Source organism: Pyxicephalus adspersus, chromosome 6 (genome assembly GCF_032062135.1).
Source record: "Pyxicephalus adspersus chromosome 6, UCB_Pads_2.0, whole genome shotgun sequence".
Taxonomy (NCBI): Eukaryota; Metazoa; Chordata; class Amphibia; order Anura; family Pyxicephalidae; genus Pyxicephalus; species Pyxicephalus adspersus.
Window position 1 is genome coordinate 40237401 of NC_092863.1, and position 19775 is coordinate 40257175.

The window sequence follows — 19775 nt, forward strand, 5'->3', positions numbered from 1 at the left end:
TATTGCACAGTTTGTATGATTGATGATTTGTATTCATATTTCTAGGTGTGTTAACCAGAGATATGAGAGAACACAAAAAAATCAGAAGAGCAGTTTTAGGCATTTCTGGATGGTTTGCACGTCTTCAAAGTTATATTTATTTGTAACAAGTTGTTTGAGATACATTCAGACCTGGTGGATATTGGTAACAGTTCTTTGGGAGGGCTGTGCAGGATTAAATGTGAAAACTCTTCTTTAGAATAGAAATTACTATTTGCATGATTTTGTCACTTTCTCAGTAAAGTGTGATTCATGACAATAGAATTTTGCCAACAAGGGATATTTTGTCACTCTTTATGGTGACAGAAGTGAAATGTCACCTTACATAGCATTGGAAAGTAACTATATGAACAGAGTTGATGGTATTCCATTAGCCTTTTTTTTTACCAGCTGCACATTTATTCATAAATAAACATTTTCATTGCATGCGTCTTATTTTGCAACTGTATAAAAAACAGGATTAAGGTAATCAGGCTTGTTTTTCTCTACCCTCATGCAGGTTTGATATGCAGTTAGCTCAGGCGATTGGAGAAGCTGCATTTGAGAAGAGCTTGCGTGAGAAAGTGACACAAGAGAATACATCCTGCCGATGGGAAGTAGGCAAACTACGTCAACAGCTAGAGGTGAGATTCTTGGCAGAATGCCTGGAAGGCAAATTGTGAATGAGATGAAAAGAAAATAAAGTGTTTGTTATTGGAGCTTGTTCACATTGGTGGTCATTTTGTAGTGTAGGTACTGCTTAGCAGGTGCCCAATTTCAACTTTTAGTGTCCGTAGTGTGGGGTAAGGTGGTTGTTAAAAAAAAAGTTTACAGGTATTAATGAATCACATACAGTAGAAGCAATTGCCCAGCATTTTAGTTGACTTGCACAGGAAATAGAGTGAAATGTACAGTATAGGAGAAACACTTTGCCATTCTTAAACACAAATGCCAAAGATTACCAATGTTTTTTTTATATAATTCTTTGTAGTATAACAGTGCCTGTAAAATAGGTGTCAGATTGCATGGGTTTATTGTTTTGTTTGTATGTTAACTCTGACATGTTTATGCATGCACTCCTATTTGCACTCCCACTCATCAAATCATCAAGGTGAACAGTGCAAAAAATGTAGAACTATACTTTGATATTCTGCATTGTTTGGCATAATATCAAGTAGGCAAATTCTCATGAGAAGACACTTAAAGAGGAAGTAAAATCAAAAGTGCCCAAAACAAAAAAAACACATACTTCCAATCCTGCTGAGCAGTTGATGGGTCCAGAGGTTTCTTCCATCAGGTCCCGCGTTGCCCCGATATCCGTCTTCAGGCCGGCTCAGCCATCTTCTCCTCTTCTTCCTGGTTCTTCTTTCTACGGCTGCCGACGCAGGCGCAAGATCGGGTGATGTAGTTTGGGAAAAAAACTTGCCAATCTCATTGTGTATGCGTCTTTTTTTTCTCATTTGACAAAAGGGCACTTCGGACATACGCAGAAGGAGCACCCAAGAGCCTTTCCGCTTCCATTCATTCTCGATCGCCAAGGCCAGGGGTCAGCAAACAGGGGCCTTAGGAACCACCGGAGCTCCGGTGCTGCCTCCTTGCTGTGGCTCCCCTATTTATCGCGGCCAGCGTTGATACTTCCGCCGCTGCGGTAAAAAAGGAACGCTCCCTAAAGGGAAATCCATCTCCTCCGCAAATTTTGAGTTTAAGTACCCTTTGAGTCCACTGCAAATTGATCTTCTTATAAGGTTTCAGCTGCTCTGAAAGGAACTCACAGTAGGTGACTTGGGGAGGGAGCCCAAAGACTGTAAGTGGACCTTCAATTTAAGTAAAAAGTCCACTTTAAGCCAAGAAAATTTAAATATACCAACTTTTGAATCAGAACAGAGTTAAAATATATCTAATACTATCCTCCAAATTACTTGTTGTTAAAATAGAGATTGATTAGTTAATGCTCTGATAAAACAGCTAATCTTTCTATTTTATGTATCATTCGCAGCAAAAGGAGAAGGAAACATCAAATTTATCAAAGCAGTTGGAGGTGTTGGGGAAACAGATAAATGAGCTATCCTCTTGCAGTGGGCTAGATAGTGATTCTGTGGTTTCTTTGAAGAAGAAGGTATGGGAATTGGAATCCAGTGTTGCAGAACAAAATCAGCAGTTGGCAGAACAATCAAATTCTATACAACACCTTGAGCAGGTAATTCTGAATTGCTTTACATGTTTGGTACTTCTAAAGAATCCCTGTAGCATAGAATATTGTACTCTGGTAACTATATATGGTTAATAACAAAAATGGTAGTATTCTGTATAATAACCATTTATTTTGTTTTCATTGCTTTTTTTCTAATATTTTCTTAAGGATCATGTAAAAGAACAGTTCCAGGTGTTGGAACAATCATATAACACTGGCATTTCTGGTGTTATTTTTTTGGTTGAAACCTTTTTTCAAAAAGGAAACCTGGTATTTTAACCACTTAAAAATGGTGTGGTGCATTTGGCATTGTTTTTCTAAAAAACTGTATTCACAGGTGACAACACAATGTTTTTACTCTGTTAAGTTACATGTCAAAAATTTGATCATTATCAAGGTGGTATGAAAACTTTGTTAGAGGAAAAACAAAATATGCTCTGTTATTGCAAGTTATTCACTGCACCTATATTTTTTTTTGGTTTTGCCCATCCATCCACTTTAAGTCTACTTGCATATGTACCTGTGAACACTCCTTTCTTTTTCTTCTTTTTATTTATTCACAACATTCCTAAATGTTTTTTTTTCGTTTCCCTGAAATCGGCCATTTGCCACAGTCGTCTTTTTGTCCTATCCAACGATAGGCCTGCCACTAGGTTAAAAGGATTGTGTAATTACATACTACCAATATTCTATAATAGTAATTTTTAAACCATTTGCTGTTTTGATTTATGATTCTGTTAAAAAAGTATTAATAAATGTCAAAACAGTAAACAGTAATGGCAGTAAAGTAACAGTGATATAAATGTTTGGTTTTATAAGAAACAAAATGCAAAATGTCCAATGTTACAAAGCGTTATCTCTGGATAAAATGTAGAATACATCAGGACTTTGTAACAGGAGACAGTCATGGTAGATTTCACTAAAAGCTAAAGTTTCATGTGGGTGGCAAAAAGTGTGTGTGAAAAATGAAGACTGAGATGGGATTATGATTGTTCTTATTGAACCTATCAGTTGGGTTGGAACAGGAATCTTCACTGTGACTAGTCCCATAAGTGTATTTTAGTGCTAATCATGCAGTCAGTGGCCATTGTCCTGCCACTATCCCAAAAACTCCCACCAGCTTGCACACCACCACAGACATCCCTTATAAATATGTCCAATAAATAATTGTATACTTACCATAAAAGTAACCATTAGGCTTCAGTCATGAAACCAACTGTCATTATTTTTTCAAATTGAGGCGTGGAGAAAGGTGTTAACATGACACTTCCAAATGTTAAATGTGTGAGTTTCATTCTGTTTTCTACTGCACTATGCCCAGACATTGTCATGGCTTTATCCCTCCATGACCAAGGGGGGTGCTTATGACTGCCTCCGCTTAGACTTTAAAGTGAGGTGATTGGTTGCTGAAGAAGGAGGAGGCGAAGAGGAACAGAGCAGTATGGATACGCTAAGTAGTATTTTTAACAGCACATTTAGTGGGTAAATTTTAAATAAAAAAAAAAAAAGGAGGAATTGGGCTTGAAATTCATTCCACTTTCTTTCAGCTATACTTGTATCCAACTAGAAGTTGGAATAGGTATGCCTACAGACTAAAAGACAAGGCCCAGAGCTCAGCTGATAATTATATATTGTTTTCAGTGGATAGAAATCTACATCCTGGTAATATACAGAGAAGAATTTGTAACCGTAGATTACTATGTAAAGGATAGCAGCCTGACATCAGAGCTCAAGGGAACACTTTTCACACCCTAAAGACATGTATAACTAAAAGACATGCATTGTGGATTATTTGTCTGGTTAATCTTTGTTGGTATCCAGTAGCTGAAGTAAGATTCTTTCTTCTTGCACAACAGATGCGTGTCCGTTTTGAAATGGAAATTGAGCGTATGAAACAGATGCATCAGAAAGAATCGGAGGATAAGGAGGAAGAACTTGAGGATATTCGGCAGTCATGTCAAAGAAGGGTATGTTAATGATCAGTGACTGATGCAAGCATGAAATTTTATGCTGGAAGGGCATATGTATATGATAAATTGTAATCCATTATAAATCAAACAATTAACATACTCTGCTGCCAGAGTTTTTTTTTTACCGCAGGGAATAGTCATCATTATTTTTATTTTATTTTTACATAATGTTTTATTTTTCTGTTTACCCAAACATATTTTTTATACATTTTTGTTTTCAAGTAAATATTATCATAATATGTTACATTTCTAAAATGTCCAACAAATTGCGAAGGGAAAACCATACCAGATGTTTCTTGGTTCATGCTAAAGTGGCCAAAGGCAAATAAAACTGGTCATAATTAATCACATGCAAATACTTCTATTTTTAACAGTTACACTGTAGTATTGCTTATTGTTTATAATTATATTATATAAATATACATTTGCAAGCCATGTATTGTATTGTACTGCAAACTGTATTTGTGATTGTATCTATTTAAAGGAGTACAAAGTACATTTCAAACGCAGCTAACTGATCCTCTCTTCCATTGTAACTCCACACATTCAAACTTACCAAGATTCCAGGGTTTTCCAGTGGCTGCAGCTTCTCCTAATTGAATGAATTGGGTAATACCTGCAATATAAAAGCCGTATAGACATCTTGCACTCTAAGACGTTACTTTGCACTTAGAATCTCAGTACGTATTACTGCATGAAGCAGGAGGTTAGGGGATGTAAACATGATAACTGTACTTTGTTTGAAAGTACAAATATCGCTTACATATTTTTGATGACATACTTAGATCAAAAGCCAACAAATTAAATAGTGGTTGAGTAAGGTTGTGGTGTAGATTATGAGCCATCTCCAGTTCTCTAGCAAGAACTGCAATGCACTACAATGAAACTTTGCTCATTGCAGTTGAAACATTCCCCTAGGGATTCAAGTCCATGGAAGTGGCTGGCTGCTCAAGGCCCGTCTGCAGCTACATGTCATGTCCAGGAAACACATTGCAAACCATTGCAATGCAAATACAACCTCCTCTAGTTGAGCATGTAGTAAACTGTTGCAGTTTACCACACCACACCTCTGAAATTAGCCTAGGGCTTATCCAGTCAGAGCCATACAAAAAGCAAATATACCTCCAGAGTATTTGTTTGGTGTACCTCTGAAAATGTTCTGTCACCTTTGTGGCAATTAAATCAAATAATAAATAAAAGTAAGTCATGGATAATTATAAATGTTGTATTAGAAACCTATTTTTCTTTCTTTTCTGGTGTTTAGCTTCGGCAGTTTGAGATGCAGTTGGAGCAAGAGTATGAGGAAAAACAGATGGTACTTCATGAAAAACAAGACTTGGAAGGACTTATTGGAACCCTCTGTGAACAGGTAGGGATTTGGAATGATTCTGCCAGCTCACAGTTTTTTAAACTTTATTTCTTCTTTACATACTATGACATAATTCAACATAACAACGTGTGCTAGAGTAGCACCACTAATTTGGTTTTATACATCATCCTGGGGTGTGTGTACTGTTGTACAGGAAAAACTTTTCTTACCTTTGCTTCTGATGGAGGAGATGCTGCTAGCACCCCTTCACATCAGGAGGCAAAGATAGGACACAACACTTTTATGTCAGATACATTTATGGCCGGGTCTTTATTTTAGGTTCTTTAGATGCTGTAGAAATTAAATATTGTTTATGAAGATTAACTCATGACATTCTTTACTAAGTACACTAGGGTTATTGACCTACAACCAACATACAGAATAAAAACTGTGACTTTGCTCTGATTTTGCTGGCTGCATGTCTGCTCTGGGTCACTAATTCTAAAGATATTAAAGCCAGAGACAGACAGAAAATGTGCAAATAGTGATGATGTCACAAAAAACTGTCTTGCCCAATATGAAAAGTCTTTGAGCAGGAACGTTTCCTTTTATTTGATACAATCACCATGGTAAAACTTTCATGGTTTATTTTGATTTATTATTTATCCATCATGGCTTGATGTATTTTTTTAGATGTCACAGTTTAAACAGTTAAGATAAAATGTTATTTATCGCTCTGTCTTCACACTGATTCATGTTTGCGTTGGTTACATAATATGTCATTAAAATGTATTTAAAACCAGATCTTTTATTTCTATCTGTGTCCCCTGTTTGTGTCTCTTGGTTAGTGATTTGAAATCCGAAATTTTGACTTTACACAGCTGTCTAAAGGGGATTTCCCTCACATAGGTGAGATTTTCCCACTTGTTCTTGTCACTTTGAGACAGGAAATGAAAGTACATATTCCCAATGGGAAATAGATTCCGTCCAAAAAAAACAAACCAAAAAAAAGTTTGACCTAATATATACTACACACCAGAGTTCTTTCAAATGTAGATTAGGTTTTTTTTCCTTTCTTGACCTGCATTTGGCATGGGTTCAATTTTCATATCAAACACAGTAAAGGTCCATCAATACAAGACTTTAAGATGACAAATATTTTTAGCTAGCATCTGAGCTGGCACTGAACCAGACCATATTATCATATTTCACACACATTTCTGCGCACAGTTATTGAGATCTTTCATTTTTTGTAAAGTGTAAATGCAGCCACAACCTTTTTTTTCAATTACCACTTACAAGTATTCCCTTTTTAGGTGGACAGATTTGTAAATTAATCAGAATAATTGTTCTACTTGTGAAAGAATCGGTGGACCTTCAATATAGTATTTTAGAACAGATTTAGCAAACACTGGACTGGTCTGCAGACTGCTGGTTGTTCCCTATTTAGTGACAGTCTTGATCATCTAGTTTGCTTATGCAGATCATAAACTCTATCTCTAATAAAAGAGTAAAACATTTTTTCCTTTAAATATTGTATTACCAAGCTGTCCTTACAACTTAAGAGTGTTGCCAAATGACCCTTGACATGAAAAATGCTGAGACCTACTAGTTTGAAGCATTGGTCATAATTCATAATCAGGGAATACTAAAGCATTTTGCAAATATATATGTCTAATCTAAGCAGTTCAATACAGAGGGTAATTAAAGTAGACCTCTTATTAAAATTCACTGTCTTCACATGAATTAATAAGGCACTTTTCAGCATTAACACAGCATTATTATTTTTATGTAAAAAGTACATACTTTTTTTTTTTTTAAAAAAACAGAAAGCTCCCAGCTCTTATAAATGAGATCCACAGTGCTGTACAATTAGGTTTCATGGTCTTTAGCACTGCAGACCTTAGGTAAACAGTTTCTAAACTGCAAGGTTCTCAATCTCCATAATAGAAATATATGGCAGCATTTGCCTCTAGTGTTTGTTCTCCAGTGATATAAGTAAGCATTGGTATGGTTTTTTTCAAAGTAAAATTCAAGCACAGTTCTCTGGTACTTCTGTTAAATATGTTTTTTTTTATTGGCAGTAGAATGCTATACATTTGTTGGGAGAAGGGGGGGGGAATATTTGACGCACCTATACATGCGACTATTATCTAGAAGGTAGGGGACGTAACACACAAAAGGAGGGAAGATATGTAGTGGTGGGAAGTAGTGACGGTTTCAAAAGACAGAAGAAGATGGGTAGGCAAGTTTGAAAAATGTGTTTTGAGTCCTCTTTTAAATGAGCGGAAAGTAGGAGCAAGCTGAATAGGACCAGAAAGACCATTCCAGAGAGTTTGGGCAGCTCTAGAGAAGTCTTGTATCCGTGCATGTGATGAGGTTGTGAGTGAGGAAGACATTAGTAGGTCATTGGAGGAGTGGAGAAAGTATTTTTTTTTTACCAGGTCAGAAAGGTAAGAACTGTAGGGGGATTTGAAGGCAAAGCACAGGAGCTTGAATTTGATTCTAAGCCAATGAAAAAAACTACAAAGAGAGGCAGCAGAAGAAGAGTGGTGAGAAGGATGGATAAGTCTGGCTGCACCATACATATTAGATTGTAGAGGAGAGAGTCGGGTTAGTGGAATACCAGAGAGGAGGATGTTGCAGTAGTCCAGACGAGAGATGATAAGAACGTGTACAAAGAGTTTGGAGGTCTCTGGGGACAGGTAGGGGCAGATTTTGGAGATGTTGTGTAGGTGAAAGTGACAGGACCTAGAAATGTTCTGAATATGGGGGGTAAATAAGAGGGCAGAAATCAAAGGTGATGCCAAGACAACGTGCCTGAGGGGAGGGACAAATAACAGTGTTGTTAACAGTTAGAAATATGTCGGGGGAAGATTTGGAATTTGGCGGGGGGGGGGGGGGGGAGGAGATGAAGAGTTCTGTTTTATCAAGGCTGAGTTTCAGGAATCAGTCAGACATCCATGATGAGATGCCTGACAGGCAGCAAGAAACCTTGTGCAGTACCAAGGAAGACAGGTCAGGGGTGGACAGAAAGATTTGAGTGTCATCATCATACAGATGGTACTGTAAGCCAAAGGAGGATATGAGACTACCGAGAGAGGAGGTGTACAGAGAAAGGAGAATTGGTTCAAGGACTCACCCTTGAGTAACACCAACAGGGAGGAAAGTGGGCGAGGAGGCAAAACCTTTGAAAGAAACTTGAAGCGTGAGGCGGTAAGACAGATAAGAAGCAAACCAAAAGAGAACAGTGTCACTGATACCCATGGAGTACATGATTTGGATTAGAATGGGGTCACTATGCATTTAAAAAATAATTTAAGCAAAGGCATAACTGTGGGTATGCCTATAATAGACTGACAGTTTGCTCTCCTATACTCAAAACTCAAAATGCTCAGTTACCTTTCACAGTCACCTCCTTTTAGTCTTTTAGGTTTCTGACAATCCTGTTTGGCTTTTGTACACATGAATTACATTCTCCTGGCACCAGGACAGTGTCTTTAACAGATGATGGGAATGGGCTGGTAATGTACACTACCATGTAGTAATGTTGCACTACCATGCACCACATACAGTGTACATTTGTTAAAAAAAATTGTGGGTATTAGAATTTGTGTTTTAAATAAAGTTACACTTTACATGCACTTTTAAAGCAATGAATGTAGATATCTGCGCTTGTGCGTGTGTGGAAGCACTTTGGCCAACCAGGTTTCTTTCATGCACTAGAAAATTAACCAAAAGGTTACCTAGTCATTAAGCTGTTGATTTCATTGTCATATCATAAGCTAGAGGCAGGGAGGTAAACTAGCTTGACTACAGTTGGGAAAAGTGAGAGCACTGGAGTACACATACCAAACTGCATTGGTAGGAAAAAGAAGCTCCATCATATATAATTCTTTGTACAGAGGTTGTCTGGAGTTTAACTTTAACGTGTAAGCATATATCCAGTTCTCTACTTTTTGAAGGAGATGGAGAAAAGGCTTTTAGCTCTAGCTGCTGTTTTCCTCCAGCACATTTACAGAAAGCCTTTTTGTACACCACATTTATTTATGGGTGTATTAGATAATGCAATTTAAAGTGCAATAGTGTGTGGCAACCAATTAGAATGAGTCTATTTATGAATACAACTGCAGTAAACTGACGTCTAATTGGTTGCAGTGTGTTGTTCCATTTAATTATGATTGTATTTTCTTCTACTAAATTGAGGAAAACTGGTAGTATTAGCATAGTAGTATAGTATATTATATAAACTGGTCAAAATTTATATCAGCACAGTGGCAAACACTGAGGCCTTTTATGTTAGCGTGGAAGATATTCTGTCCTCTATACACTACTTACTGCAAAGGTGACAAAATAACACATTTTCCTTTGTGAGTCCATTACCTTGTTGTGTGCTTTGTCATAGATATATTTCTTTTAGAGAAATCAGAAACATCACCCACAAATATAATAAATGAGCAATTTTAGGGTGATTAAAGCAAACCTTGCAAAAAAGTTCATTTTGTGTATTACATTAACCCCCCCCCCCCCTATATAACCGTGGATGCATTGATGCAATATTATATGCATATATTTTAGTGTTCAACATTCCTTTTAAAGCTTGGAAGTTATCCTTTGCAAATCTGTTTTTTCTAAAGTGCCTGCTTGTTTGTAAATCAATATTAAGCATAAAAACAATAAATCAGTTTCCCTCAATTTGACAGTATGGCTGTAAATCGATATTGAATATAACAGATGTTCCATCAGCCAGAGATGAATGTATATTTTTCACTACTTCTTTAAATGCAAGTTCCTATTTTAGCCATGTTTTCCTTTTGTCCCTGGTTGCTTCTTAATGGGTGTAGGCGGATTTTGAGCTTGTGTAGAGAACTGCTGCTTAATATGCCTGTAACAGCAGCAAACATAAAAACATCACAGATTAAAGACATAGCCATGATCTCACTCACGTATGAAGCAGCATTCATGACACAATGTGCAAACCATACATTTTCCCCAATTAAATCAAGAAGAATAAAAAGGGCAGCAAACACTGTAGACTAATTAGTATCACATCAAAGAATGAAACACCAGCCTAAGAACCACTGACAAATAGTTAGAGAGACTTGTATGGTTTCTCTGTTAAAAGCATTCTTCCTAGATTCCTTGCTTTACTTTTCTCTAATGATGCCTTTATGCCCCAAGAGACTTATATTTTATTATCTGTACCTGAAATCATGAAAATAATATTGATATCAATATTTTATATCAATATATTAATATTGATATCCTACAGTGCAGAAACAAATTGGACGACACACTTAAAATTACTTTTATTATAAACTAATAAATGCAAGTAGCATGCATTTCAAGCTTGAAATGTATTCATAAAGAGTTGTGCTGATCCAGAGATACAGGTAGAAAATCACTACTCAAGTCATTATAAATAAATTAACAGAGGTCAAAAGTTGCAGCTCATGGAAATATAATGCTTTATGTCTATCATCTTGCAGTTTAGATACTAAAAGCAAGCATCTGCTTTATTATTTTTGGTTTACAGCATCATCGTTCTATAAATTAGTAATTGTCTTTAGTGCATAGGGGCTAATGTGTTAACACAAGTGGAATTAGTCCCAAAGCAGCCAGTTATGATTGACCTTGCAATCCATAGGAAAATAAAAAAGTATTTATTGCTATAAGTAACCAAACAATTCTTTTCTTCTGTTCCATTTTAAGTTTCAGAGAACGTAAAATAACATTTTGACTGCACAGTGTGTGAAATTTGCATAACTACATCATCTGAAAGTATGCCTTCAATTTGCTGAACTTCTGGTAATAATACAAAGTTTAGAATATTTAGTGTTGGTTATTGTACATAATGCAATAACAATGCAACATTTTTACTAGTGGTAGACATTCGTATCAGGCTCAGAAAACTCATCCCGATTTATCAATAGGCTAGAAATGTCAGACCCTCCAATATGATCCATTCCATTGGGTATAGAATACTCTATTCTAGAGTCTTTCATACCCTTATCCCCGATGAGTCTAGATGTGTCCAATGTTTGTGCTCCAAGGGCAATTTTTGGAGGATTGTTTACTTACTAGACCCTGACTAGCCAAAAGCCAATGTTTTACCAGACACAATTCCCCAATCTGTCTCTGGAGCCTTTTTCTATGGGCTGGCAACCTTAAAGGGTAGAGATGGGAAATGAACATGGGCAAGGCAATGTAGTAGAGAGGATTAATTTTCCAGCCCCCCCCCCCCCCATAACAACCCATTCTAAAAAGTAGTGAAAGTTGTAGATGTGGATTTATTTCCTAACTTCATCTCTAAATAGGTATAATTTTATATTTAGGAAAATGACAATTCAGCATATACATAGGATAATAGATGCTATTTTGGATTTAATAAAACATGGTAGTGTTTAGTGACTTGTTAATAAGAACCAGTTGACCATAGCAAGATATGGTAATTTTGGTAATTTATCATTTCTACCTTCTTTCTGGGAAAAAAGCCTTGCATCATTGTGGCATTCCTGAGCACGGACATTATAATATATAAACGATTTAGTATGGATTTGTTGGGGTAAATATGTAATTTGTCTGTGGTCCAGGGCCCACACATCAGAGAAATGGATTACAAGATGAGAAAGATTGGAAATTATACATCATTACAACTAAGGCTTTTCCATATGAAAAGAAAATTAGGACCAGCAGTAAAACATAGTGAGCAGCATCCAACCACTACCAGTTCCATGTAACAATCCATAGATATACCCTATGGCTGGCAAAAGTGATGCAATCATAAAACAGTTACTTTATTAACCTCACACCGTTTTAATTATTTTTTTGAACATACCCTAAAATGTATCCATAGGCATTTTTTTAGTTTTAGTTTTGAATAGTTGCGGAGATCAGGTTTAATTGTCTGTATTTCTGCTTGGGATATTCTCCCTTCCTTTTTGTTCTGGTGACTATAGGAGCTAGCACTGACACCGTTGACACAATTAAAAAACTCCCTTTTATCTTCTTAGTCACTCCTTTTTTCTCCAGGTATACACAAAATGTATGCAATTGCTTTGTCTTTATCAGTGAATAAGACAGTTTGAAAATAGAATTTAAGGCTTGGACTTTGGTATAGACTATGGTAGGCTAATTGCTAAAGGGAGGACCCAACATTGGGCAATAGGCGGCTGTAAAGGCATCTTTTTACAGATTTGATTCAGCATGGCTATTTTTGACACACACACTATGTAGTCATACAGGTGTTACAGACTTTTAAAAAACATTCTACCTTAGGTTGAAGCTCTTTTAGAGTAAAACAGTCCTAAAAGCAATAGTGCCAAATCTGATTGCTTAGTGAGTATTTTGATTGAACAACTATGAAGCTATATTGTTCATGTATAGAAAAAGAAAAGTACAAAGTAATCCACATAAAAAATTACACATTATTTTCTAGACTCCATAGGAAAGTGAGATGTGTCAGTATGCTGCAGACTGGCCCTTAAATGGTTCTGTGTATTTTTTTAGCTGGCAATGGAGTTTCATAGCAATGTCAGAATGGATAGAATTATTATAATTTAATCTCTTGCATGCAGTCATTTCCCCTTGACAATCATACCTTAAAAGACCAAAGGCAGGAGCTCTGCAACTTTTATTTTAAGAACACACCATTTATCTATGTGCAAAGTGAAATAGATTGCCAGTATGATTTATCAAACAGATTTCCAGCAACAGGGGGAACATAAAAGAAGAAATTCAATTTCACACTAAGAATATAATGGGCAAAAAGCAAGTTCAGTGGACACTGAGGATGCTATTATGGAGTATTTTGAATCTGGTCCCTTGGATATTGCACAGAAAGTAATTTGTACTGTAAACTTTAACAGAGACACAAGAGGTAAATGTAGATATGATTTATACCAATAACTACAAAACAATGCACTTACCATTCTTTTATTCAAGTTTAGCAATTCCAAGAGTTAACAGTTTATTTGATATTTAACATTATTAAGTAATTATCTATTTATCTGACATGTATTGGTTTTTAATGATTTACTGAATCAAGTTAATACCTGTATGTGAGGAGATCACAGGGCAGGGCAAGTCAATTCGTCATACACAGCAAAATAAAAAAAATACCCTGGGTCCAAAATTCACACAAAGCTTGCGGATAACAATACCACCTTTAAAATACAGGTTGTTAATTCCACATATCATTCAACATGAGGGGAACCCCTGCAGCCAACATCAAGGCCAATCTCAATTAACCTAATAACCTACATGTGAGGAGCTAACATGGCATGGCAGTTAGTCATATATGGCAAAAGAAAAAAACACCTCTTAAAAAACTCAAAACTAACATGAAACCTGTTGATATTTATACCACCTCCAAAAACAGTGCTTGTTATTGCCACATATCTATTGATACAAGTGAAAACCTTAGAGCCAACATTAAGACCAAGCTCATTCTGGGGTTCCTACAATATCATTGTGTTAATTAATAAATTAAAGACATCTAGGGGAATGCAGGTTATGATCAAACAGAAGTAACATTATAGATGAAAATTTTATTAAACAAAATTTAAACTGTAACATGCTCCTTTTCCTTTTAACCAATCAATGTAATGGGCAAACATAACCATAGGACGTGGCCTAGTGCAAGCCAGCACATTTGTACTTGAGGTCTATACTATTTGGAGATTTCCTAAACTATACCCATCTGTTAAGGTATGCATTACCAGTAACATGTGGCCATTACCTTAAAGTCCAACTCCAGGCAAAATCAATTCAATATTACATTTTCTCCCAGCCAATGTAAAAAATCAGCTAATGCTTATCCTGTATGCATTTGGCAAAGATTTGGCTGCTGTGATATTGGTCTTCAACAAATTGAGCAGCTATCCATGCTTAAATTGCGGTAAGTTGCCCAAGGTTCTAGTTTTTCATAGACTGGCAGCAAAGCAGCTTGTAATTTAAAGCTATGTATGTTAAGTTTATCAAATGTCAGCAAAAGCTTCTTGTTTAAAGGAACATTTATCCATTGAGAGTTCATCTGAGTTTGGCGAGAAAACGACCCTGTGGCGAATCACAAGGCCATTCTTGCTTACATCTTCTGTAAATTTAAAATTTTGCTCGCTCATCCGTACAGACTATGTCTCTTCTGCAATAAAACAAACCTACCTGCCTGTTGTCTTCTTTATAACATACACTGAGCTGCACATTCATCCATTAACTTCATAACAAATAACAATAAACTGGCTTTGGAGAAGCAGTTGTTTTTGCACAAAAAAAATGTGCAACTCTGATGTTATGTAAGCTACTATAACTCCCAGATTGAAGAACAATGTTTGATGACAAAAATGTTCGTGAAAATCCCTTTCTATTTCCCCAAAACAGAATAAAATCATGGTAGTTTACCACATTGCAAAGGGAAAAGGTGGATGTTCTTTGGCATTACATTCTGTCCCAGCACTGCCTGTAAAGGTTGCAGTTGGGCTAGGTGTCATGGGCATGCCACATCTATGGACACCTAAACTCTGTTTAATATGGAAAGTAATTGGGATTGTGTTAATGGTGGAATGGATTAGCTACATTTGCACAGGATTCTCACCATTTACCATAACCTAAATTTAGCATTAAATATTCCACCCAAAAGCTTATACTTATGAGCTAAGCCAACTGTTTCATCCTGATTCCAAAATTTATTTCTGCCAAAAAGTCTGCCTAATGTGTTGAATCCAGGATTTGGTAATTTCAGGGGACAGTAAATATATAGGCTTATGAAAAGTAGATACATATTATGATTGAAACTGTAATATCTGCAGCCTGGATCAGCAAGGAAACTTCCCATTTCTTTGCATTTTGATTACCCACAGTTCAGAAAAAGGCTATTCAATTCAGTTCCAACTTGCAGAATGTATTCCCTTATTTAGCATAAAATGACAGTGACTTTGCACAGTTTGTAGGTTAATCTGCTAATCCCAAGCTTTGTCTCCAAAAATGCTCACTTTAAGCTTCATAATGCTGACCTCCAAAACAGCAAATTCTTGGAAAGGTAATACAATGTCACTTACCGCAGTCATATTCCGTTCAGACACTGATGTCATAGCAGGCAAGCAGATGGAGTAAAGGGATATAAATATGTCAATCATGGTACTGAATGAAGGCAAATAATTCTTTTTAAAGCATTGTGCAATGTCTGTCCTAAAACACAAGAACAAAATGCTACCTGGGCATTAAGTATGGACGGAAGAAATACCTACTAGAGTATTTTATAATTTTTTATGTTAGAGTCAGTTTTGCTTACTGAATTTTGAATTATAAAATGCGAATTAGCAAAGCACTGACAAAGAATCTGTTAACTTTATTGTAGAGAAGAAAATTGTAAAGAAATTCTGTACTGAGAGACATGTGGAGATAGACATAGCTAACCCCTTTTTAAAAAATGCTAGTTGTCTGTCTGTCACTGCCTGCAATATTTGAAAGCCATTTCTGGGCAAAAATAAACCCCCTTCCCACCTCTTTTTACCCTTCCTGTGTTTTTCTTTTTTTTAAAAAAAAAAAAATGCCAGTTTTAAGCAGATTGGGGATCTGTAATTCAGTGCAGGTTATGTGCCTTTGCTGATTGGTCCCCAAGTAGTCCCCTCACTCTGACATCATCACATAAATAAATCCCTTTTCGGACAATGTCAGCACTGGATAGTCAAAAGGAGGCGTTCACGTCCCACAGGTGGAGACATGGACACACAAATAGGAACAACACCTCCTCTACACAGATAGGTGTGGGACCCAAAAGTTACATTAAAGAAATTTTAGGTATGTAAAGGGGCCATTTAGGTGAGAAAAAGGGGCCATTTAGATTTTTTTTAATGTCTACAATAAGAGGAAGTTGGTGTATTGTGGAGCATGGAGATCAGCTTTCAGGGTTTATTTGCTTATAACTAGCATGCACATTAGAAAGTCTTAGGGGAGAACAAAATCTCCAGATACTAGGAGTAAGTGACCCAAAAGATTCTGAAATCAAAGTATTCGGATGGCATACTGCATTTTTAGCTATAACAACCACTCTTTGGCCGCTCACTGTTGTACAGAGAGCCAAAAGAGGAGATCTTCTACTATTGGCTTCATCTTCCTGGCCTCATTAGATGTCATCTGTTACAGCCTGTCAAAGGAAGACAGCAGTACACCTCCCCTGTAGCTTCATATTTACAATAGTGAGTGGCTGGCACAGTTACATGAGCTGATGAAGGTCTACAAAGGTCTGGGAGGGCTTCTGATGTGAATGTAGGATTCCAATGGGACTCCAGTGTGAAAGGGGGTAAAATGTAAAGGGAGGGTCCATAATTAAAGGGAGTCTTTTATATGAAGAGGTGAATTTAGATGTAAAGAGGTGCTCCCGATATGAAGAGGGGCTCTTTGAGTGGAGGAACTTGTTCTAAATAGTAGGGGCCTTCTCAAAAACTACTACTGGGAAAAGGAGTACCTTACATGCAATTTCTGGACACAGCAGGTATTAACTATTTCTTGTTCCTTAGTTGACTGTTGCCTAAATTGTTAGAAGGCTTCCTGAATTGCAGTATGGTTAGGGAGTTTTGATAGTCATGCTAAAATTTACTGTCTGGAGTCCATTTTGCACTATCATTACTCAAGAAATCTCATTGCAAATTTTGTGTATGGCATTGAAAATAGGATGCAAGAATTTATCCCAACAAAATATAGCTGTATACATGCAGGATACATGAAATTAAGTAGATGTTAGAAAAAAAAAAACACACAGAAAGGTTTTCAAAATGAGTCAACTTGTATCATTTTGTTATAAATAACCACTGCTGTTATGTTTTAAACCTGTGCAATATATAGAAGTGTTTTCACTTATAAAAATGTTTGTGCTTTAGATTGGACATCGAGACTTTGATGTGGAAAAGCGGCTCAGAAGAGATCTAAAGAGGACACATGCATTACTGGCTGACCTGCAGCTCCTGCTGGCCACCATGGGGGATTCAGGACCACCTGTGGATCGTGGAGAGATAGAGAGAGTTCACTTACAGGTGAAATCTTCAAACAGAATTGCTTGCGTACTTGCAGTTAGTTACTAATATTGAGTCAGACACCCAACAGCATGCTTCTCTACTGATGTCTTTGTGTCGACTTCCTTGTGATAACTACAGTACAGTTGTGTCTGTTATATTGTACCAGTCCAATAGCATATGTTAGGAAGATGTGAACATATTAACATGTGTAGAGGGTACAGTTTAGGGAATATTTCTTCCTTGTAGAGAAGTTTTTTTTTTATGGCACTAATATTGCGTCTGGTGAAAAACATAAGGAAAGCACATAAAAGAACAATGTACTACCAACTTTTAAAGAGACTACATAACTCTAGGGTGACCATAATTGTATTTGTATTGTACAGTTGCCAATCATCATATTGATGACTACAGGCTGTTTTCAAGAAAATTAAAAAAAAAATGTTTGGGTCAGTAGATTAACAATCCCATACTTTAAGCAGTATTGGAGCAGTGAGGTAGCAAAAGTAAGGTCAGTTTGTGCAGTTGGTGGGACATTGTTAAATGAGCTGCGTATGTACAGCTCATTAAAATTTTATGGCTGGGCAGTGATCTGGCAGGTAAGAACAGTTATTTTTTGCAATTTTTCAAAGTGGGACAATTCCATGCATATCCCCCCTCCCCCCAAAAAAGGGATTAATTTCCCTTTTCAAAACACAAGTAAAATGTGCCTTTACATTTCCTGCACTTCTCAACAAGATAACTTTGAATGAAATTTTAAGTCTAACAGAATGTTACATCAGAACTGAATTTGTTCCTTAATAATTGCTTTATATTTCAAAATCTGAAAATGTCAAAATTTTATTTCTTCTTGCCACTCTATAAGTGTGTGTGTATATGATATATATATATATATATATATATATATTATTGTTTACTGCTAAAATTTTAGATTAAAAGATTTATTTGGAAATTATATTTAAATCCATCCTGCTGAGCCAAACAGAATTAGCTTTTATCTGATCTGCCAGGAGAGAGTATCCATGAGAATCGAGAAGATGCATTTACAAATGGGCTCTTTGCCATGTCCTGTTGTGTTAACTGTAATAAATATGCTCAATCTGCTACTGCACAGCTTGCCACACTGTTCATAGCTTTCCATCCCACTTACAAACTGATCTGTGTCTCTGTGTTTAGATGGCATGTGTTCAGCTAAGGAGCTTACCATTGTGGCCACTGCAAAGATTACTATTGTCCAACACCAGTATAATCCAACTGTTGGCTTTGTTTAGCTCTAAAAATAAACACTCTTCAAATAATCTAGAATTCAGTTCAGACAAACAAGGGTCAACTTCCTAAATCTTTATCAAAATGATTGTATGCAAATATAAAACAGTGAGTAGAGTTAATTTACTAAAATAATACAAATGTTCACAATCATCTGATTATGTAGAGGTACAGCTTGCTTTAAAATTTGCACCCAATTAGTTGTTTTAAGTGAGTAAATGTCGACTCTTTCACTAAACTTAAATACTATTCACTTACAATTTGAGCATTGACTATTTTTTTAGTAAATCAACTCAAGTGAAAAGATTTTTTCTGGCACATGTAATTGCAAGGTGATACATTTCCAAACATTGGTGTTTTAAGGAGCAGGCATTATTCATAAATGTTTGCTTTGATATATATAAAACAAGTTCAGTAGTTACCTATTGTTGCACATGAAATAGTAGTGGTACAGTTTATTGTAAAACTTGTGAACCTCTGTTACATCTTTTAAAACTCTAAGCTGTGTACGGTCATCTTGAATTGACCCCCACTAAGTATTACATACTAAATCCACTTTAAAGCTAGTTTTCCCATTGGTTCCAATGATAAAGGAAGCTCAGCTATATATATATATATATATATATATATATTATGCACCTTTTTCTGCACTGGAAAAACAAATATATTAACCACATGCAGGCTGTGAAAGCTGCACGTATGCAATATACAAGTTATTCATTTACTGACTGCCAGTCCAGCTGTTATTTTTAAGGATATTAAATATTTTTTAATTTGAATCCCTTATTTGCACCTTAAAGTGTATGGATATGTCAAAGTTATATTATTATTTTAGTTTGGATTTAGTAGGGAAGGAATAAAAGCTCATGTAGCTTGATTTGTTTTAATCAGTGTCCAACTGAGATTATTTATCTTCATTTTCTGTCCTTGAGATGCAAACAAATGGTGGGGAATTTATCATTAGATAGTTACAGAAATAAGTGTCCATATTGGAAAAATTCTCCTCATCCTAA

The 19775-nt window shown here is 36.2% G+C and overlaps 1 protein-coding gene across 1 annotated transcript in view; it reads left to right on the forward strand.

Moving 5' to 3' along the window:
- The window catches only part of MYO18B (myosin XVIIIB), a 262438-nt gene that overhangs the window by 152158 nt on the left and 90505 nt on the right, over positions 1–19775 (forward strand). The window contains exons 30-34 of the mRNA XM_072413906.1: positions 539–662; positions 2015–2215; positions 4066–4176; positions 5444–5548; positions 17365–17517. Coding sequence (XP_072270007.1) covers positions 539–662; positions 2015–2215; positions 4066–4176; positions 5444–5548; positions 17365–17517 — 694 coding nt within the window. The remainder of the gene's footprint in view (positions 1–538; positions 663–2014; positions 2216–4065; positions 4177–5443; positions 5549–17364; positions 17518–19775) is intronic.